We start from the raw sequence: 22,265 nt of genomic DNA, 5'->3' as shown, positions 1-22,265 counted from the left end.
TTCAAATTAAATTAACATGTTTTATTGTAAAAACAACTAAAACACTGACGTGCTTTCGTAAACTGACAGAAACATTACAGTACAGACTAAAAGTCATTACAAACAAGACATAACTATCCTTACAGTGATGTGAGAACACAATGGATTCAGATAAATAAAGCTATTGTTGCACAACAATAGCTCCCTGACAGGTTTCTCACTTTTAAAATGTCTCCTAGCTATCGGACCTGAACGTTTTGTGCCCTGTGCGTCAGTAAATGATGATTGAGGTTTATCTTTTGCGTGAATGTCTTCCCACATTTTACACAGTAGAACGGTCTCTCTCCAGTGTGGATACGAAGATGACATTTCAGATTGCCTTTCTGGGTGAAACCTTTCCCGCAAAAGCTGCACCTGTGTGGTTTCTCTCCTGTGTGGACAAAATAGTGAATCCTCAGAGCTGATGGGTTTGCAAAGGTCTTCCCGCACAGCTCGCACGATCTGCTGACGCTCTGACAGGCGAGTGGAGGAACGCAGGTGTGCAACGTGTTGAGCTTGTTCATGTGAGGGAAATGCTGCTTACAAATGTTGCAAAAGTTGAACTTGTGAGACTTCATGTGATGTGTTAGAGTACCCTTGTGGAAGAATGTCCTGCCGCATATTTGACATGTGAATTTGTCTTCGTCTGGATCTTTGGCGATTTCTCCATTAGGCAAATTAAAGTCATCGTGTGAATCTTTCTCCAGAGTAGTGCTGTTTTCAGAGCTGTTTGCAGGTTGTGTGTGCTGTTTGTCGTGGATGGGCCCATCTTCAGCGTCCAGCGGCAGCGCTTGCTGACTTTCTTCAACGAATTGTAAATCACCATCATCGTCGTCGTCATCATCGTCTTCAATTGGGATGATATGATTGCTGAAGGCGTCCTCTGTGTCAGCGATGGATATCAGCTGCATGGTTGGTTCTTTAATACCACCCGCACACACAAGCTGTTCTTCATCTGGATCAAATGACAGGCTGCAAGCGCTGCTGTCGACCGAGTAAGCGACTGACAGTGGCTCCGGTTCCACAGCCGTGCCTTCTTCACTTTCTGTTACATATAAAAACAAAGTTAAAACAATCAAAAAAGCATCTAAAGCTGCTTCCGTATTCCCTTTTGCCAATGCTCCTTTACTCTTTTACCTGCTGTACTAAATGTTTCCTGGCAGCAGCTGACAGCTTCTTCAACATAATCCTCCTGTTTAATCTCAGTCAGAGTAATTTGGTTGGACGTGGCCACAGACTGCAAAATAGAAAATGTTCAAATGTTAAACTGAAGTTAAATACGGCAAAAATGTCCTTGTCAGCAATCAATGCTTTACAGACTAAAGCTGAAATGATAAGTGGAGTCCAAGGTGATGTCTTTAAATGTTTTGTCAGTCTGTCTGCCACATTTGCATGACAATTACCTTTGTCTGTTGATTGATTCACTGTTGAAGCTCTAGCAAAAAAATATTATAATAAGATAATAATTAGATGCAGCCTGTGTGTTGTGTTCACTTGCATATTAATATCCCTTTATTATTCAAAGGTATACTGTTTTTGAGCTGAGATTTACCATTATTTCCTTGAATAAACATTTATAACCCAAATAAGGCAGGGCAAGTTTGTCTAGCACCTTTCAACAACAAGGTAGGTGCTTTACAAAAACACTATAAACATTGGAAAGAAACACTTAACATGACCTTGAAGTGACATCCAGATAATTAATTACAAAAAATTCCAACAAGAGAAAAGCATCTAATAATAAAATAAAACCAAGAATATCTAAAGGAATACACGTTAAATTGCAAGTAAGCGGTAAATAAATTGTCTTGTGGACTGAAAAGTCTTTAGTCTTGGTTTAAGAGCTGAGATTTGAAGTAGACCTGTAGTTTACTGGGAGTTTGTGTCTGGTACTTCAAATTAAACCCACATATGACCTGCTCTGTTGCATGTGTAATTTTTTTTTACAGCCGTGTAAACATTCCTCTTACTTCCTCAGAAGGCTGTGACAAGTCTCTCTCCAGACTGTATGGGTCTCTGTCTTTCCACAGATTCATACACCAATCTTTTCCAAAGATCCCATCTATGGTGGGCGACCCAGACACTGGGGGGGTAGACCAGGGGGGGGGGGGGGGGGGGGGACACACATTAAACACAGAAACAATACCTATGTTTCATACCATCTTGAGCTTGTCACTGTGAAACAGAAGTACCGTGAGCCTCCTCCTTGTCATTGCGGCAGACAGTTTGTGTTTGTACACTTATGCTATGATTACTTTTGCACAACCTGGCCCTAGGGGCGTCGCTTCTTACAGCCGTCAGCTCGCACTCCAGACTGTTAACTTTCTCTGCCAGGGCGGAATTAGCGACCATGAGCTGGGACAACCGCAGCCGGAGCTCAGCCGAGTCTTCATCCACCAGCTTGCAGACCTGACTCAGGGCAGACCTGGCAACCGTCTCCATGATGGCGGAGAGCTGAGAGTGGAAAGAAAAGCGGCTCGCCATCACTGACTGTTGCCTGTAACAAGCCTCTCAACCTGGGAAAGAGAATTAATACAATTAAAGAAGCGAGGCTGAATGAAATACCTTACAGCTAATGAAGCTCATTTGAGCTAACGGTTTTCGCAAAGCGGGACCTAAATATTTGTAACAACAGTGACGTGTTTCCGGCGGAAGTAACCGGTCAGCTGCGTTTTATTACAAGGCTTCCTGGTTTTTGCGAGTGGAGCTGCTGTGTTTTCGCTTATAAACGCTCATATATGCGGACTACTTTCTCTCGTTTTTCAACGTTTATTTCAATAGAGCGGACCCGGTACAACCGCAGCTGCGATCATGAACCAGGAGAAGGATTTCTCGCCTCTGACGCCCAACATTGTCAGGGCTTTGAATGACAAACTGTACGAGAAGAGGAAAGTCGCAGCGCTAGAAATTGAGAAACTAGTGCGGGAGTTTGTCGCTCAGAACAGCTCCACTCAAATAAGACATGTGATCCAGATACTGGCTTCGGAGTTTGCCCTTTCACAGCACCCCCACAGTCGGAAGGGGGGTCTTATTGGACTGGCAGCTTGCTCCATCGCCCTAGGAAAGGACTCGGGTCTGTATCTGAAGGAGCTTATTGAGCCTGTGCTCACGTGTTTTAATGACTCAGACAGCCGTTTGCGCTACTATGCCTGTGAGGCCCTGTATAATATAGTCAAAGTGGCCAGAGGAGCTGTGCTGCCTCACTTTAACCTGCTTTTTGATGGTCTCAGTAAGCTCGCAGCAGACCCAGACCCCAATGTGAAAAGCGGATCTGAACTCCTGGACAGACTGCTTAAAGACATTGTGACAGAAAGTAACAAGTTTGACTTAGTGGCGTTTGTCCCCCTGCTCAGAGAGAGAATCTACTCCAATAATCAATATGCTCGGCAGTTTATCATTTCCTGGATCCACGTCCTGGAGTCTGTCCCAGACATCAACCTGCTGGACTACCTCCCTGAGATCCTGGACGGGCTCTTCCAGATCCTGGGAGACAACAGCAAGGAGATCCGTAGGACCTGCGAGGTGGTGCTTGGAGAGTTTCTGAAGGAGATTAAGAAGGAACCCTCCAGCGTGAAATTTGCTGAGATGGCCAACATCCTGGTCATTCACTGCCAGGTTGCAGACGAAACAAAACTCACAAACGACCTGATCCAGCTGACGGCTATGACCTGGATGAGAGAGTTTATCCAGCTTGCAGGCAGAGCGGTTCTCCCCTACTCCTCTGGCATCCTAACTGCAGTGCTGCCTTGCCTTTCGTACGACGACAGAAAGAAGAATACCAAAGAAGCAGCCAGTGCCTGTAATCACAGTCTGATGAAGCTGGTGACTCTTGAGGATGACGAGGACGAGGATGAGGATAAAAGTACAGGGTCACCGTCCAGGGAAGACGGCCAGCCTAAGACGGAGACAGACAGCAATGATATGCTGAATGCATCACAAGAATCTGTTGGTTTCAGTAATATCAGCTTCTTCACTCCGGCCAGCGCTGACAGGCCTCAGGTAATTCTGGACCTCGACGGTATTGTTCAGGTGTTGGACCGACACCTCCATGACTCCTCCACTGGCATGATGACCCGTATAGCTGTGCTCAAATGGCTCTACCACCTCTACATCAAGACACCACGCAAAATGTTCTGCCACACAGACAGCCTGTTTCCCATGCTGCTGAAAACACTGTCTGACGAGTCTGATGAGGTGATACTGAAAGATCTGGAGGTGTTAGCGGAGATAGCGTCATCTCCCGCCGGCCAAACAGACCAAGTCGGCTCCTGTGACAGCACTGACAACAAACTGGAGCTCAAGGTCCCGGAAAGCGCCAAGCCAGGACAGCAGCCCAGCACAGGCCCCAAAGCAGTGGACTCGTCCCCCTCCACTCCCAGTATGAACTCCTATTTTTACAAGTTCATGATCAACCTGCTGAAGCGCTTCAGTCTGGAGAGGAAGCTTCTGGAGAACAGAGGAGCTTTCATCATCAGGCAGCTCTGTCTGTTGCTTCATGCAGAGAACATCTTCCACTCCATGGCTGACATCTTGCTTAAGGAGGAGGACCTCAAATTTGCCTCCACCATGGTTCAGACGCTCAACACCATCCTGCTCACCTCGGCCGAGCTCTTCCAGTTACGCAACCAGCTGAAAGACCTGCGCACCCAGGAGAGCTGTGCGTTGTTTTGCTGCCTGTATCGTTCCTGGTGCCACAACCCTGTGGCCACTGTGTCACTCTGTTTCCTCACGCAGAACTACAAACACGCCTATGATCTCATCCAGAAGTTCGGAGATCTGGAGGTGACGGTAGACTTCCTGATGGAGGTCGACAAGCTGGTACAACTCATCGAAAGCCCCATTTTCACCTACCTGCGCCTGCAGCTCCTAGATGTGGAGAACAACCCTTACCTAATAAAGGCTCTGTATGGCCTGTTGATGCTGCTGCCACAGAGCCAGGCCTTCCAGCTGCTCTCCCACCGCTTGCGCTGTGTCCCTAACCCAGAGCTCATGAGGACTGTGGACGAGTCCAAGTATATGGATTCGAAACATCAAGTGGTCTCCAGACGTGCCTCTCACTCTCAGGTGGATTACAATGAGCTGCTCCAGCATTTTGACCGTGTTCAGAGCAAACACCTGGAGGTCCGACACCAACGCTCCGGGCGGGCCTCAGATCACCCTGACAGGAAGCTGATGTGAAGTTCTTGTGACATAGTGACCAATGGCCTTTTGAGGACAAGTGAGAGGGAGAAGAAAAATGTTTAGGCCAAAAACAATACATAGATGTTCTGAAAAAGATAAGATGATTTTAAGATATTAAAGCCAAAAAGTATTAAGTATGATTAAAAAAAACTTAAGAGAGTACTCATTGTTAAGAAACAATGACTTGTTTGTAAATTGAGAATGTTCTGTAACATAAAAACACATTTTAAACAGAAAACACATTTAATACACTGCAGACTGTATACGTACAAATCAATAGTTACTACTCACTGAAGATTTGGAGAATGTACACATTATGTAATACATCCTAACTAGTGGTGGTGATAAAATGGCCATATCCTGCATTTCCATTGCCCCCTATCTGCAGCTGAGATTTTTTTCCAGCCAATTGAAATGTTCACAGTGTTTAAGTGAATCTGACGTGCATTTTAGTGTTAAATAGCACACTTCTGTCATTTAATGTCCATGTGATCCACAGTTTTTTCATGGTGTTTCCTGTTGAGCAGTATGAATAGAGCATGTGTTGGTTCAGAGTTGCCTTAATCTTTTGTCTGCCAGAAAAGAGGTCTCACATGTGGAGTATTGACCCAGCTCAACTGAGATTTTAAACGTTGGAAGCCACAGGTGACTGAACTCTGGCATACATTCTGAGTAGGACCATGTTGTTGTTGTTGCACCTCATTTCTTTGTTAGTGCAGCTTTGAATTCCATTCCTTTCAGATACATTCTTCAGTTAATATGTATATAGGCTTGTACGGTGTCTGTTTGTCTTGCATTCTTGAAGAGATTCACATTTTGTCACTGCTGTGTGAAAATCAATAAAGTGGACCATGTGATTAAAATGCGTTTTTTTCTATGTGTGCGTGCGCGCTTGAAGAGAAGAAAGCATACATTTGTCATACTACTATGTTATATCCTGCATAACCTGCAGGATAACCTGCAGGATATAACATAGTTTAACCTTTTTAAAATTGTCCAGTCAATGTCTTTCTCTGGATTTATTATTAGAATATACATCATTTTAAAATTAATTTTACTTCTTTAAATTCTGTGAATGCTTTGTGTTAACTTTACCTATAAGTTTATATTGTGATTATGAGCTTGTAATTCACACAGGACTCAAAGGAAGTGAGTGAATAGTAACAAATAGTAATAAATTGCATTTAGGAGGATTTCCTTTCGAATATGACTACTAAAAATGTGCCTTTTTATTAACCTTAAAATAGACCATGCACAAATTTAACTGTACTGACAATATATAAATATATTCAAATTAGCATAAGGATTTTAGACTTAGATTTTTTATTTGCCCCCCCAAACTGTAGTTAACAATAGCTGAAAATGGCACTTTCCCTATGTACGGACACAGAGACATGTAAATAACTTAGCTTTAACATCTAAATAATAAAAACCTGCCTTTAATGTGCACGTTTATTTTTGGTGAAACTAGAAACTAGGAGCTGGGTCTCCTCTCTCTCCTGCTGCAGGACCGTATGTAGTCCAACACCCATGGTACATACTGTACATTCAGGAAGGGAATATATGTTTTACTGCCTGGTAGAGTCCCATCAGTGCTGCATTGAGTTTCACAGATGGAGGGTGACATCTCATGTGAGGATGTGGATGATTCCTTCTGCGCCGTGTGTGGGGAAATCTTCCTGGCTCCAGTGGTGCTCGGCTGCATTAATTGTGGTCGTTGCTTTTGTAACTGTTGTTTGGAGCAGTTCTGGGCACAACATGGTACGAAAGAGTGTCCTTTCTGCTTCAAAGGGACTGGACTTCCATTTAAATCATGTGAAGCACATGGAGATCGCCTGCTTCTCCTCTGTGTAGCTGATCTGGAGCCTGTCTGCTCTACGTGCCACAGATCAGGTCTGCATAGGAATCACATAGTGTATCCCATAAAGGAGGCATTCAGGGATCGCAAGGTAAGCTGAATAAAAAATGATATTCTTTCTATTAAAAAGTGTTGAGCATAGATTTGATAATATGTATCTTCACTACTACATGAAGAATTATCTTTAGAGTAGACAGTTATTCCAAGCCATTATGAAAACACAACATTTTGGAAATTGAAAATTAGGCCTAGAAAACTTCTACCTCTGCACTGAAAAACATGTCATAGAAAACTTCAGTTTTACAACTACAGACTCCCTGCTACTCCCCATGGGCTCACTTGACTGTGCACTATATGTGTCAGCCTCCTCATTATTTCTGTTTGCCTCTGTATGAGATGCCTGCACACACGCACGCACGCACACATGCGCGCACACACACACACACCCACACACACGCACACACACGCACACACACAAACACACACACACAGACAGATGTGTGAGAACCTACACAGCAAAGCGATCCATTTGTCCCAATTCATTGAATCCTTAATTTAGAATCTACTTTCCGTTTTTCAGTTCAACAAATGACTAACGTGAAGAAAATTTGAAATTACATCATGAAAGTTATTGTTATAGATATTGTAAAAAGTGAGAAAATACAAACAGCTCATATTCAGAAACTGTCTTTAAACGAGCTGCCAGGGTGTCTGTACGGTTGTGATCAAAGTACAGCCACAGTGCTGTTAAAGTGATACCCTGACCGGAATGACAGTGCAGAAACACTGAGAACGCAGATGTGCAAGATCCAAATCGCTGATCAAGGCAGACTGGGCTTTTTCAGGAGGGGGATTTGAGACAGTGTTTCAGACAGAGGGTGTATAGAGATAAATTCAGGCAGACCTGAGGAAAAGGTTTCTTATTAAAGCATGTAAACAGGTTCTAGTAGAAACCCAAAAGTATGAATCTATAATATGGGAAACCATAGATAGTATATAAAATGGATAAAGCCTCTACGTCAATGTCAATTATTTCAAGTTGATCCAATCATCGCTATCTTGTCAGACTTTGACGCCGCCTCATTTCCTCTTACCAAAGAAGGGTGTTGATGTGATGTTGGGGGAGGGAGATACACCCATCTATCTGACGTTTACCAAATAAGCATTACCGAATCCTCTTGGTTCTCTAGATTAGCATCTAGTGTATGTGCCATAGATAGTATACTTTATTGCAAGTCATGGTACAAGTGCGGCTAGTTAATTAGCTGGCATAACAGAGCTAACACGTTGTGACACTCATGACACCAACACCTTTTATTTGTTCTATAATGTACAGTTTATGGTTGTAACATACAAATTAGTTGTAAATACATTTTCACTCACAGAAAAAACTGGAAACCACAGTTCTGATGCTAATCCTGAAAACTAGCCTCCGAGGTGAAGTGAGGGCAAGCGGCTAGCTGTCACTCAAGAGGCTGTGCCCCTAATTATTCATAAATTTTAACCTCTAATAGAATTAAAATTAGCCTGGAACAAAAACATTGACCTAAATAAACAGACTAGAATGGTCTTTTTAACCACACCTTAAACAGGCTTGATTATGCTGTGAAAATGGCCTATTTAACATGGGTGGTCAATGAGAAATTGCTCTATTATGAAACCTGCCCCTAGGGGCCACTCGGCGAACTGCATTTTTTGGCAATTCCGCATTGGATGAACCTAGAATTCGCCGTGGTTGGGGCTTGCTTAAAACACATAAAGCTGACTTCAAATAAAAATTAATGCATAACATACTGAATCTGTCATCTGTCCAGTGACTGCATGCAGAGCCAATATTCATCTTGCATGGCCATAGCATGGGTGTGTGTGTGAGGAAAGGAGGAGGCAAAGACTGTCCTACACAGAATGCATTAAAGACCAATTACCTCCGATTGGACCCTTCACTTGTATTGTATACATTAATGACATAACTATGCCTAGCTGTGATATGTTAGAAGGCTTTTAGTGAATTGTAAACATACAAATACAATTATACCTGACTTTATTATTCTAAAACTTAACATAGTAATATCTAAAGTAATGTCCATATATGTGACAAAGCCCAGTGTAGCTAATTGCAACAGATACGGTGTACACTCTACCAGAGGGTCACCGGTTCAAGCCCTCATATAGACCAAGTATGAAGTATGGACTGGCAGCTGGAGAGCCGCCAGTTCACCTCCTGGTCACTACTGAGGTGACCTTGAGCAAGGCACATGACCCCAAATTTCTCCGGGGGCACTGTATCATGGTTGACCGTGTTACTCCCCTGAATTTCATGTGTTTGGGTTTACATTTCAACTGCCGATGTGCCCTTTGTGGATTTACAAATAATAAAGTAATAACTCTCCTCTCCTACCGGCATGGCTTTAAGCGGACTATGAACCCTAGCCTGTGAGATGTAAGAGCTGAAGCAGCTCTGGTCTACTCAGTGTTTTCTATTGGCAGGATTGTATTCTCTGTCTATCTCTATCTACACTCCCTTGCCCTATTTTTGGCACAGCATTCATTCTGGTAAACTGACACCTATCACAAAGTACTGGATTACAGTACAAACAAGGTCAGTTTACTGTTAAATTCTTTTGAAATTAACAAATTAACGTCAAGGCCGGTCATACTACTGTGTGAACACCATTGTTATTAAATACCCTCTTCTACCCTTTAAACTCTGACAAATAAACTTAGACTTGGCTTTATGATGTTTTAAAAATAACCATGTGACGATTCTTAAAAAGCTGTTGCCAACAGCTAAACAACGGTCAGCATGAGGACATCTTTACCCACATAACTTCAGTCCAAATCAGTCACTTCTGTCTATTTATATCCTCGCCCAGTCTTTTTTGGGGGACATTGTTTCTCTGTGAACTCTTTCATTACACAGTGACAGGTTGTTTCAACAGACCTCTTAAATAACTTAGAGGAGATCACAGCATACCATACTCTTCTCTGTCACCATTGGGTTAGGCAGGCTACTGCTTATCTGCACGGATACAGGCTCCTAAATGATATGCCAGTTTGTTTTTTTCTATGCTGTGGTGTTTATTTGAGAACCCGCAATGTGCATGCTCAACGCAACACAGCATAACAGGGGATATGCCTTTTGGAGCTGAGGTATCAACACTTATTTCTGAGGTCAAGATGAGGTACCCTTCCAGAGACATGGGAGGGGCCTCCAATCCTCCCTTCTCATCAAAGCGGAAGAATGACCACTGGACGCGCTCATCTCAATGATGACCTTTCCTGTCCAGTTTGTGGACATATTCTCAGTCAGACAGTGGTGCTAATCTGCAGACACTGATTCTGTAAAGCCTGTCTAACAGACAGCTGGGAGACACAAGGCAGTGGGGACTCACACTAGTGTCCTCTTTGCTGGCGCAGTTCCTCCATGGATCGAATCGTGGTAAGCACCGTTCTGGAGAAGTCCTGTGATGCCTTCAAGCAGGACAGAAGCAAGAATGACCCAGAGGCTTGTCAGGAGCATGGAGAAAAGCTCACATTGTTCTGTTTGGAGGACTTGGAGCCAATCTGTGGTGCATGTGGGAAAGCAGCTGCACACACTGGGCACAGGCTTTATCCCATTAGGGAAGGTGCTCATGACTGTAAGGTAAGTTGAAAGTTGCAGGGTTGGTCACCACAGTATTTCACAGCGGTAGCACATTGTATACCTTGAGCTGTATATCCTTAGCCGCAGCTACTCGAGTTGTTTCCTTGCTTTACATCTTTTGGAATACTTGTTGCGTAGTTTGGATGTTGAATTTGACATATGTCTATGTAGTCCAGTATTGAAGGTCAACAATATAACAATACCCACAACATTGCGGCCGAGCCTTCACAATTAAACCCGGAGATGATTCACTTAATTTGATCATAACTGATAAGTTTGAATGGTTACTTTGCAAACTTGCAAATTAAAGCTCAAAGTCTGTCCAATAAGTGGTACTTCGTGCCTGGACATTCTAATTTACAGCTTGTCAACATTTTGACAATACATTACAATATATTGTGTTTTTCACCGTTTTTTAAATTTTAATTTTATTACTAGCTCTGAGCTTTTCTAAGCCTTGTGCTGATGTGTGTGATGGTGTTTGGCATTCGTATTCTAATAATAGATTTATATTTTTGGTTTGCTGTCGCCATCTGGGTCCTGAAAGGACTGAAACTCGATTCCCATAAGGTTTCTATGACACCATTCATTCTACTCCTGCCCTCCTCGGCCTTCTCGAGAACGGAAAACCTTGAGTGCTAATGTGAAATGAATCTATGGGTTGCATATCATGTCCCTGATTCTAAATTGCATTAGCTCAACTTTACAAACGTTTCAGACCATTCGACCCCCTTACATAGATTTTTCCCCTTTAATTTGATGCTGCTGTATTGTTCATCTTACAGAGAATGCTGCCATGCAAGAGTGTGTGGCAGCTGAAAGCCCCACATTGTGCTAACAGCTGGGCCATATGCCAGACTGACCTTGTTTTTAAGTGTAGATGCACTGTCAATGACTTTTCAGGAGGAAATGAAGAACGCGCTGCTGCCTTTGAAAGAGAAGTTGCAGCTGTACAAGAAGGCGAAAACTGTCTGTGAGGAAATGACAGAACATGTCAAGGTACTGTCAGTTTTGTCAGTGCATCATGTTACTTGGAACATATGTACTTAGAGCAAAAGGTGCAGAGGCAGTGATTACCCATCATTCATGTCTCTTTCCAGAACCAGGCTGAACACACTGAAACACAGATCAAAGAGGAATTCGAAGCCCTTCACAGTTACTTGAAGGAGCAGGAGGCTGCCAGACTTTCTGCTTTAAAGGCCGAGGAGTATCAGAAGAATCTAATGGTTAAAGAGATGTTTGAGGAGATGAGCATTGAAATTACAGCTCTCTCAAACACCATCAGATTAGTGGAAGATGAGATGAAATTTCAAGATATCCCTTTTCTTAAGGTAGATAAGACTGTTGCTTCAGACAATTCAAATAACAAATCCTAATCATTAATGGTTTTAAGTTGTTCTCTTCAATATTATTTTTCAGAATTACAAGGAAACAATAAAAAGGTAAGTAATGCCACATCTAGGATAAAGCTTTACAGACACAATTCTCAACAACTAACTGCTGAAGTATCTTTGCAGAACTTGGCAACCTTCCCTGGATCCACAAATGCTTTCTGGTGTTCTGATTGATGTGGCCAAGCACTTGGGCTCTCTGAAATTTAAAGTTTGGGAGAAGATGAAGAGTGTCATTAAGTATAGTGAGTTCCTCAACAATATTTAAATTGACCATTTCCTTTCCTGCCACATTAGTAACTTCTTCCTTGTTTTTTTATTTTCTCTCAAGATCCTGTGATTCTGGATCCAAACACAGCAGCTAGCTGCTTCATCCTCTCAGAAGATCTAACAGTTGTGCAGAACTCTACCCAGATTTTCAAGCTGCCAGACAACCCAGAGCGCTTTGACGTCAGCGCTGAAATGCTTGCTGCTGAAGGCTATACCTGTGGACGCCACAGCTGGGATGTGGAGGTGAAGGACAACACCTACTGGGTGGTGGGAGTAGCCAGCGAGTCCATCAACAGGAAGGGCAAGCATGTGCTGACACCAGCGGAGGGATTCTGGACTATAAGGTTCCGCAACGGCGAGCACAAGGCCTGCACTGCACCATGGCAGCCGCTGAACATGACTAAGATGCCAGAAGTGATAAGAGTAGTTTTAGACATGGACAGAGACAAGGTGACTTTTTACGACCCTGGAGAGAGAGCCCCTCTCTACACCTTTACAGAGGTCCTCACACCCAGAGCTTTTCCATACTTTTGCTCTGCCTGTAAAGAGCATCCACTGAAAATCTTACCCTCAAGGATACTCTTGTCCAAGGACTAATTTACATTTGAGACATTGGCCAAACATTGTTTGTATAAACATCATCCAATGAAAGAAATGAGAAGCTCCTCGAGCTTGTGATGGTTTGATTTTTTTTTCTTTTGCAAGAGACAATTGTGGGGAATTACAGTACCAAGAAAGTATAAAAATAATCTCTACTTTCTTTGGTAATGCTTTATATCAAGGTCCTTGTAATACGTGTAGTTAATAGGTAATAAGGCCTTATAAATCCTTAGAGATAATTAAGATAATATTAACACCGGTTTTAATAAGACTATGTTCATAATAGTACCATAAACATGCTTTTGCAGCTAACAGAACAATGCCTAGTCAGGGTTGATAAATTACATTAAACACTTTAAAAAAAAAAGAAATATATATATTTAAATGAGCTGGAATGACAGACCCAGGCCTAGTTAACTAGTCCTAGAAAAGGTTTCTTATAAGTGTTTGTAATCCAACAGTAAATGTGTTTGTGTGTTTATGATGCTATTATTGACACTTAGTTTTATTAACACGTTAATGAGCATATAAAAAGGACCTTATTACAAGGGCATAACTGTTTTTTAATGAATGACATGACACAGACATGTTTTAAAATATTTAATTTGAGTTACAACAAAAATGTAGTACTGGAGATCGGAAATTGTAAATTGCTTTAACACCTATTACTACACTGATAAGATCTGTTACATAAATGACAGTCATTTTATGTGACTCAGATTTGCGTGACACAAAATCACTACTGTGATCATTTGAGCTCCTTTCCAAGGAAAGCATACAAAAAAATGAAACACAGATCACTGATGTTTCATATAAGGCACATACATTAAAAACTTGTTTGCAAACCTGTGCCAATGTTCTTCAGAGGTTCAAGTATGACAAGTGCGATTAGTTTTCCATTGCATTAAAAAAAAAAAAAAAAAAAAGAGACTACGGTTAGTGTTTTATCTAGGAGCCACATACTGCTGGTCTTTCAGCTTCATCCAAACACACTTCAGTAACTTCATATCTTCACACTCAAGTATTGCTTAAACCTACAAAGAATTATTCTTGCTGCATATTTCATAAATGGGAATATTCCCTGTAACAGAGTTGGACTTGATGCTGCTTCTTGCTGTCCTAATCACATTATTGTAATATGTATCCTATTTCCAATGGGTTGTTGTTCTGTGTGCGGTGATGCTCAAAGGCTTTTTGAGGTGTTCATTTAATAATTAAAAACAAGTTATTAAAAAAATGCCCTCACATTATGTCTCGGTGTTACTCATACAGTGTTAAAACATCATCTGTTACAATACTCTGCCTAAGGTGTGTAAGTAGTCCTCTCAACTCTTTTCCCTGAAAGGTTCAAATCCAGGCAGGTGGTGCACCAACACTGACTGATCCTGACATCAGCGCAAGCATCTTCTCTCTGCAACATCTGTTTAACTGAAGCACCATGACTGCCTGACCTGCTATGGCCTCCATGTCATAGAGACATTCTTCCTTCTGCTATAGCATTGTATAGCTCCTCGTCTACAGCCTCATAACACGCAGCTCTGGAGTTCAAAAAGTAGATCTGGTCAGTGGTGAGACGTGGGTCGTATCCCTCCCTCTGCAGCCTGGTTTTCTGGATTTTAAATGTACCTATGCAAGAATGTGAAGATGTATAAGACTATACTTTGGTAATATGACATAATTAGTGATGGTTAAGATTTTGATGAAGTCAGGAAGGACATTAGGACAATGTACCTGTGGTGTCCACATGTGGGGAGATTCGCAGGAACACTGGGCGAGCATACGAAGGAAGAGCTAGCTGGACTTTCTGCACAAATCCGTTGCAGTCAAAACTCCCTGTAGCATCTGCAATTGCAGCCATGCCTGCCTTACCTTCCACACCTGGCACGACACATGAAGATGAATGCTTGTCAAGTAGTGATTACAGTCAGAAACAATATGCATTAAAGAGAAATAACAGTTATGGTCCCAAATGTTATGCTTAAAAGCAGCAAGCATACAAAGTCATCCATCACCTGGTACTGCCACGCCATACACAGCCACGTCAGTCTGACCCAGAAGACTGCTGAGTACACCCTCCACCTCAGTGGTGGAGACATTTTCTCCCCGCCAGCGGAACGTGTCTCCGCTGCGGTCACGGAAGTACATGTAGCCCATGTCATCCATCACCAGAACATCACCTAGGGTAGACATATGGATAACAAATAATTGCCAACCTGAGTTCAAAGGAAGCTTGGCAGCAGCTCAGTCTGTGGGGATTTGTGAACTGGAGAGTCGCTGTGTCAAGTCCCTGCACAGAGCAAGTACGGCGTGTAGACTGTTAGCTAGAGAGGAGGCAGATTGCCTCCTGAGCACCGCCAAGGTGCCCTTGAGCAAGGCAACGGACCTTCAACTGCTCAGGACATCTCTCCTACGAATGTGCATATGTGTGTATTTCCTGTGTGTGTGTAATAAAATACCAGGGGAAAAAATTCTCATAAGAGGGATTTATAAAATATACATGATAATAATGTATTATTTTTAGAAATAAAAAGCATCTGTAACCTGATAGATATGCAGAATCATTTTTCTTGAACACATTGTGAGCTATCTTCTTTCTTGTAGCATCCTGGTTAGCGTAGCCATCAAAACGCCGTAATGGATCCTGTTGGTTAATACGACCCACCAGAAGCCCTGGCTCCCCTGCAAATCACAATGGAGACTCATTGAGTGCTTTCAGAAGATCAACACAGTTGACAATCACATAGTACATCTAGAAAAATCATTTTTGTAGTGTTAGTGTTAGTTACCAGGGCGGCATGGCACGCAGAGCCCCCGACTGTCACGAACCAGCTCCATGCTGTCTTCGTCCACCCTCACCAGACGGATTGGGTACACGTTGGGGAGAATTCGACTGTTGAATCCACAGGCTCCCACCTGGCAGAACACAATTCTTATTATCTCTGATCCAATTCACATTTTATCAGAGAAGACATACAAGTAACGCAGCGATTGCTGACCTTGCCATCCATGTTGGCAATGCTGCAGTTGCACTCAGTTGCTCCATAGAACTCGCCAATCTGCGCCACTCCAAAACGCTCTGTGAAGGCCTCCCACACACTGGGGCGCAACCCGTTTCCCACTGCCAACCGAACTTTGTGGCCTTTTTCAGATGGTCGTATTGGCTGAGACAAGAGGTAGCGGCAGATTTCCCCGATATACTGCACCACCTACAATGGTAGAGTAACGGGAATGTTGTTATTGAATTCAAAATGAATGTTTTATAGTTATTGATTTAAAAAAAATATGCCACTTAAGCACAAGCTCTTACAGTGCAGTTGTACTTAATGCAATCTTCCCAGAAGCGGCTGGCTGAGAATTTCTTCTTCACTACCACAGTGAGGCCTTGCATCAGACACTGACCGACCCCCATGATGTTACCTGTCAAGAAGAGAAAGCTAACACTTTGATTATGCAAACCTAAAGGGAAAAAACTGTATTCATCAAAAGCTGGAGCCTGCCATCATATACCTGCTGAGTGATAGAGAGGCAGGCAGTCATAGATGATGTCAGCAGGGCTCATGCGAAAGGCAAAATACCCAAATGCAGCAATTCTGTAGTAACTGTTGTGGGAACACAGAAGAGATTCTCAGACATCTAACGTAAGCTGTGCAGCGACTGTACCAACTCTGCAGAATGCGGCTTTTCCTGTGAGTAACGTACCGGCTGTGTACCACAATGGCAGCCTTGGGCAGTCCTGTGGTGCCGGAGGTGTAAATATAAAATAGACGGTCTGCAGAAGAGAATACAACGGAGCATGACAATTGCACACTGCAAGGTGCGATAGTGTGATCACATCATTTCAGTCACTGCTGGAAGGCAATCAGTGAACCCAAAGAAGAAAAGAACCCAAAGATAATGGTTTCCTGAGCAAAACAGCTATAGTTTGTTTGGTAGGGTATGAATTGGACTCACACCTTTAATGCTGATTTTTAAATCCATTAATCTAGGACTGTTGAGGGATGGGGTTTGTTTATCAGACAGTACACACATCAACAAGTCATTCATACCTATTCCAGACAGCTGTCCAGAGAAAAATCTAGAATTCAAAATGACTCATAATTGTCAAAGTTCTGTACAGTAAAGTATCCACTTCATCACACGTGAGTCACATAATTACTGGGAAGCAACTTCAGAAACCAGACAGCAGAGTGAGAAAAAGTAATTACTGTGGGACACACGTGTTGGGAATTCAGAATAGAACCAAATATAAAATAGACAAAAGGTGATGAGCTATCGCAGTATAAAGAACTACATTAAAGAGGGTATTTCAACGGAAACTACTCTTTAACATACAGATTTTTTAGAGGTACTCACCGTTCATGCCTTTTGAGGGAACACAAGGTGAAGGTGGATGTCTAGGTGAAGAGGCTAAAATTGGATCCAGAGGTTGAGCACAAAGTCGGGCCAGATGTTCTGCACTGAGGTCTCCTGTACTGAACCGTACCATCGACTGGCTGACTGAGGAACTCACTTCCCAAATGGCTGCCATTGAGGAACCAGAGGGAAAAGGAAAGACAGGACACCAGTCAGGTTCGTTCAAGTGCTGAAGCTTCAATGAGTACATACTGTAAACACATATTTAGATACTGTAACACAAAGCCTCCATTGAATGATCCTATTTTCTGTTAGCAGAATAGTATTATGGATATGTTGGTTAGTCAAAAAGCCACTGTTGATATCTAAAATTTGTATTATTGCTACCGCTTCAAAAGGGCTTGCCATACATAATCTGTGATAATGACTGTGTCTCCAGCATGTCATGTGGTCTGGACATCACATTGCCAGTACAACTCAGCATAACATTTGATTCAGTTGGTTCTCTGTTATAATACAATGTTACATGTAAAAAAATGTTTTACATACATCTTAAAATTAACATTTTTTACTGGTCAAAATGTAATCGCTATTTGTCAGCCCTATGAATAAATGTGAGGTCTTGCACACAAAACCTGTGACTTCCTCACATGATGTTACACACAAAACATTATTCAAATATTAAATGCGTTGCTGATTTTACTAACAATGTGCCATTTAAAATACTTTGCTGAATAAGAGGTAAGATATCATCCTGTATAACAGCATTTTTGAATGAAGCCCTCCACTGACTGTTAAGTGTTAATCCTACATCGTGGAACACATTCTTACCATCAGCAAGCTCAGCTCCAAACACAATAGCCCTTGACCCTGACACCCCGACACAGTGCAGGAGTGAATCATGCCGGAGGTTGAAGTTAATAAGTGCAGCTTCCACCCCAACCTTGGCTAAGCCCAGCCAAAGCGCCACCTGTAACGGCCTGCTTTCCATAAAGAGGGCCACCACATCCCCTGAGACCCATCCCTGACCCCTTGCCCAGTGCGCCACTGCATTAGACAGTTCATCCAGCTGGGTGAAGCTCCACGTTTCCCCTGTGGCCTCGTAGATCAGTGCTGGTTTATTTGGGTGCCGTTTTACTGTCTGGGCGAATATGGAAGGAATATTACTTCCGTTGCGCATGTAGCGCCATAAGGCCATTTTCACTCTCAACAGCACGTACAGGCCACTGGTGAAGGTCAGAGGGGGGAGACAAGGAGAATTACGTAAGTAATGAAGTAAACACAAAAACATGGTCAGAAATATATTTGGACATATTTAAAAGAGGAACTATATCCATTTTCAAAATGTATACATGTTATCCCTATGGTCTAAGACAGTCCAAAAACATTAGTAAACATGAACAACTCGCTCCCAAATTAGTGCAAATGCTGCATTCCAGTGAAAATTGCCCAGTTGAAATTTCCATCTTCTGACCTCGAAGCGTTCCAGGTGCAACCTCCTTGCATATACAACCGAAACACCGGAGGAAAAACGACACGAGGTAAAAGATGCTCTAATACACTTTATTTTATAGCACTTTATACTTGGAAACGTATCTATATATTTCAGAAATATTATTTTACTTAAATACAGCCAAATATATTTTACACTGCCTTTTAGCTGATGGTTTGCCATTTACAATAAGCTCTTCCATGGGGTGCTGCCATTGTTGTGTGACGTCAGATAACTGCTTCATCATCAAGTCAGGGTAGACAGATTTGCCGTAAGTTTACAAGTAGGAACTGCGACACCAAGTAGGAGGTTGGACATTTTTTTAATTCGAAAGTTGTCTGGAACTCAGCATAAAGGATATGCTCCAGACGATGAATTTGGACAGTTGTTAGAGATGACACTGAGAGCACCCAGGGGAATGTTCTGAGCATGAGGGCAATAGAATAAAGCTTATTTGAAAGAAAACAAATCGGTCTCCCATTCATTGTCTATTGAGAAGCACCAGACTTTATGACATCACAAGTTGAGACTTACTTAGTCTTTGAGAGAGAATCAGCTCATGATCACAAATGTTTATTGACCTTTCCTGAGCCATGTAAATATAACATACTGGAAATCCCGAATTGTGTTTGTGGTTGCCCTTTGACATACTTGAGGTCTCTCTTGGCGGTGCGTGCTGCGATGTAGAAGTATTTCCAGCTCCTTGTGCCCAGATAAACCCCAAGGCCTGCTGCCAGACTCCAGGACCAAGACACCCCGAAGAGACGCAGCAGCCCCATGGACCCCAGGGAGGCTGAGACACTCGCCGCATTGTGCATTCTTTATCGAGTAGGACAATGGAGAGAAAGAAAGATGGACTCTTATAGAACAAGGCATGAGCTGAAGCCTAACATGTTTCTAACATGTTTCTGGTACAGGCTGGTACACACAAGTGCATACAAACTTTGCTATAAACGTGCATGCATTGAACACAACTTACCTACGAGTCAACAGACTGAAGCTATGTCGCCTTTCAACCGATAACCCCGCCGGTCGGCTCAACTCTCGCGGAAACTATTATAGAGTATTCAAATGTTCCTCCGGAGAGCGTCGACAAGATGTAAAATGTGCGGTTTTTAAAAGAGTAGTTTTGAAATGTTACAACAGTTGCACAGTTAGCGCGTTACGTAGGCTAACGTTTTACATTCAAACGATATTTGGAAATATGTCAAACGTACTTGAGTGAGTCCTGTAGGCTGGCGTCTACGGGGGAGAGCTCATAATTTCTCCCGATATGAAACAAATGTGACCAAAAAGTGAATAAACGCAGTGAAATGCACAGTGAATCAGGCTATTTTCTGTACTCCATGTTGAATGGGGTCGTTGCCAAAGAAGCACCGCCCACACCGGGTGTGAGGCTTCTCCAGCGGATCAGCCATTGGTTAAACTCGACGCCTGTCAATATTTTCTCAATTCCGATTGGGCAATGCTAATACCGCCCCTATTTCCCAACAACCAGTTTTGCAGGTGGCTGCTGCTATTGATGGTTGCACCGGCACAGACTACTAACTAAATGTTGGGAAATGTTGTGAAACTCTGTTTCCGCCCCTTAATTCACTCTGTTGCCTTAGACGCTCACCAGTAAGCAAAAGTTTACACATTTCACAGCACACATGAGATAAATAATTTATTTCAGTCCATAAGAGAAAAGTCCAAGAGCAAAAAACATAGTCATTGCAGACTGAAGGCCTGCCTGTGTGTGTCTGCTCTGGACCTAGTATCTGTCACTGTGGGTTTCTGCGTGTATAAAGCGCAGCAGAATCTGAAAAGCACTGCCCTCCTCAGTAAAATGTAAACCCAAGGGTCCAAGATCTGATTCCAGGAGGCCATACGTAAGCCCAGAAGAATGAACCCGTCTTTCTCATGGCTCCTGTTGAACTGCATCACAAGAATATGGATCTACAGTGAAGGAGACACAGAATAACTCATGAGGTGATATTAGATATTACTTTATCATCTACAATAGTCTTTCTATTCTTTCTAATAATCAAAAAGAGTAGTACTCACAAGGAAGGGGCTCCAGCATACACAGGAAACCACAGTAATCATTGCTATTTGCACCATCATCTCTACATCCAACGAACAAAACAAGTAGGAAGACGTTGACGATCCACGGCGGGTAGATGATTCCCGTCGAGCTGCTGATTTTGTATTAACATTGTAGGACTTCCTGGCCCTCAGCAACGCCAGGCCACTCAGGATGTTGCAGAGTAGGGAAAGAATGAGTGCAGTGAGGCCCAGACATGAGAAGGCCAGATTCAGATTGATGTCAGCTGTTGACTGTGGATCATGGATAGGCAAGAAACACCATGTCCCAGGAGACTGGGGAGTGTAAGTCCCCACAGCAAATAAAGGTAGAACTGCCAGTGCAACAGCAAGAGAGGAAAGAAATAACAAAACTCGCCACACATGACCCAATGTGGACATAGAAGCGTGGAAAAAGGGCTGGGTGATGGCCACACAGCGCTCCACTGCCATGGCACAACCCAACAGCAAAGAGAATAAGCCATAAAACACCATACTTGCCCCAAAGACCTGACAGAATTCTTTAGTGGGTTTCCCGGCCTGTATTTTATACCTCAGATTCATGTGCAGATACAAAGCGAAGGCGCCTGGGATCACATGACCAGTGAGGTCAGCCAAAAGCAAAGCCACTGTTAGTAGCAGAAATGGGGCTTTGGATTGGGGACGGAATCGGACACGGGACTTAGCAAGGATGCCCAGAGCGGTGAGATTGGAGATGGCGCCAAACGTCATAGTGAAACAGGACATTCCTAAACTTGAGGGTCTGATGGGTGTCCAGGTGCTGTTGTACAGCTGTTCAGAGGAGTTGATCTTCAGGTTCTGGTGAAGGATGGACGGCATAGAGGAGGTAGAAAATGACGTCATGAGTATAGACTGTGTCCTCATCTTCAGCGTCATCTATAGAGAATTATAAGTTAAAATATGTGCATTAGTTCAATCAAAGCCACTGCATAACATTTTTTAGCTAATGGTTTTCTGCCATCATGTCCTGCTGGCTAAAAGGTGTCTCACGTAATTCATAGACATAATGAATTCTATGATACATGCTTCTCTGGGCCACTCGGAGACTGATTACAGCAAGTGGTCTGCCAGCGACACTCGGAATATAGAGCTTAATTAGAAGAGTATCTACTGCACAGACAATAATGAAAGCAGTGGATGAAACCATGAGTCTTTTCCAGTGGCTTGCTTTACATGAATAGATGCATTTAATGCAAACTTGAACAAAACATGACTGTTCATATGAAACATCAGTCTCAAGCCATGGGTTTATGGCAGTGTGTCAAATTTGTAGGTTATTTTATGGATTCTTCAGGGTGTTTTTGTCTTCATTACAGCTGATAGTCATAGAGGGTGGAAAGATTTGCAGCGAGACACATGACAAAGGCCTCAGGC

General features: G+C 42.8%; 5 protein-coding genes across 5 annotated transcripts; 2 read left to right on the top strand and 3 right to left on the bottom strand.

Annotated features, from left to right (window-relative positions):
• Positions 1–67: 67 nt before the first annotated feature.
• Positions 68–2,541, bottom strand: LOC310959512 (uncharacterized protein). Its single transcript, XM_083930885.1, has 4 exons — positions 2,211–2,541; positions 1,989–2,101; positions 1,156–1,255; positions 68–1,063 (listed from the first exon to the last, which is right to left on the bottom strand). Exons 1-4 carry the CDS (start codon positions 2,500–2,502, stop codon positions 219–221), a joined length of 1,350 nt encoding a protein of 449 aa, XP_083787011.1. The 5' UTR covers positions 2,503–2,541; the 3' UTR covers positions 68–218.
• A 190-nt stretch (positions 2,542–2,731) lies between these two features.
• Positions 2,732–6,018, top strand: vac14 (vac14 homolog). Its single transcript, XM_083930921.1, has one exon. The coding sequence runs from the start codon at positions 2,830–2,832 to the stop codon at positions 5,194–5,196; it is 2,367 nt and encodes a 788-aa protein (XP_083787047.1). The 5' UTR covers positions 2,732–2,829; the 3' UTR covers positions 5,197–6,018.
• Positions 6,019–10,317: 4,299 nt separating this feature from the next.
• trim35-13 (tripartite motif containing 35-13) lies at positions 10,318–13,433 on the top strand. The gene is made up of 6 exons (XM_083930995.1): positions 10,318–10,700; positions 11,604–11,699; positions 11,801–12,031; positions 12,120–12,142; positions 12,218–12,336; positions 12,423–13,433. Exons 1-6 carry the CDS (start codon positions 10,482–10,484, stop codon positions 12,956–12,958), a joined length of 1,224 nt encoding a protein of 407 aa, XP_083787121.1. The 5' UTR covers positions 10,318–10,481; the 3' UTR covers positions 12,959–13,433.
• A 115-nt stretch (positions 13,434–13,548) lies between these two features.
• On the bottom strand, positions 13,549–20,144 carry slc27a1a (solute carrier family 27 member 1a). Its single transcript, XM_083930994.1, has 13 exons — positions 19,786–20,144; positions 19,458–19,625; positions 18,146–18,540; positions 17,315–17,482; positions 16,661–16,730; positions 16,469–16,560; positions 16,269–16,378; positions 15,958–16,167; positions 15,748–15,874; positions 15,503–15,640; positions 14,974–15,138; positions 14,693–14,839; positions 13,549–14,587 (listed from the first exon to the last, which is right to left on the bottom strand). The coding sequence occupies exons 2-13, from the start codon at positions 19,622–19,624 to the stop codon at positions 14,430–14,432; spliced, it is 1,947 nt and encodes a 648-aa protein (XP_083787120.1). The 5' UTR covers position 19,625; positions 19,786–20,144; the 3' UTR covers positions 13,549–14,429.
• A 372-nt stretch (positions 20,145–20,516) lies between these two features.
• On the bottom strand, positions 20,517–21,767 carry ptger1c (prostaglandin E receptor 1c (subtype EP1); the record flags this gene model as incomplete). The annotated part of the gene is made up of 2 exons (XM_083932121.1): positions 20,517–20,744; positions 20,853–21,767. 2 exons carry the CDS (start codon positions 21,765–21,767, stop codon positions 20,517–20,519), a joined length of 1,143 nt encoding a protein of 380 aa, XP_083788247.1.
• Positions 21,768–22,265: the final 498 nt, after the last annotated feature.

This window comes from Echiichthys vipera (genome assembly GCF_963691815.1).
Source record: "Echiichthys vipera genome assembly, chromosome: 17".
Taxonomy (NCBI): Eukaryota; Metazoa; Chordata; class Actinopteri; order Perciformes; family Trachinidae; genus Echiichthys; species Echiichthys vipera.
The sequence above is the reverse complement of the archived record's forward strand: the minus strand, read 5'-3'. Positions and strand labels throughout refer to the sequence as shown.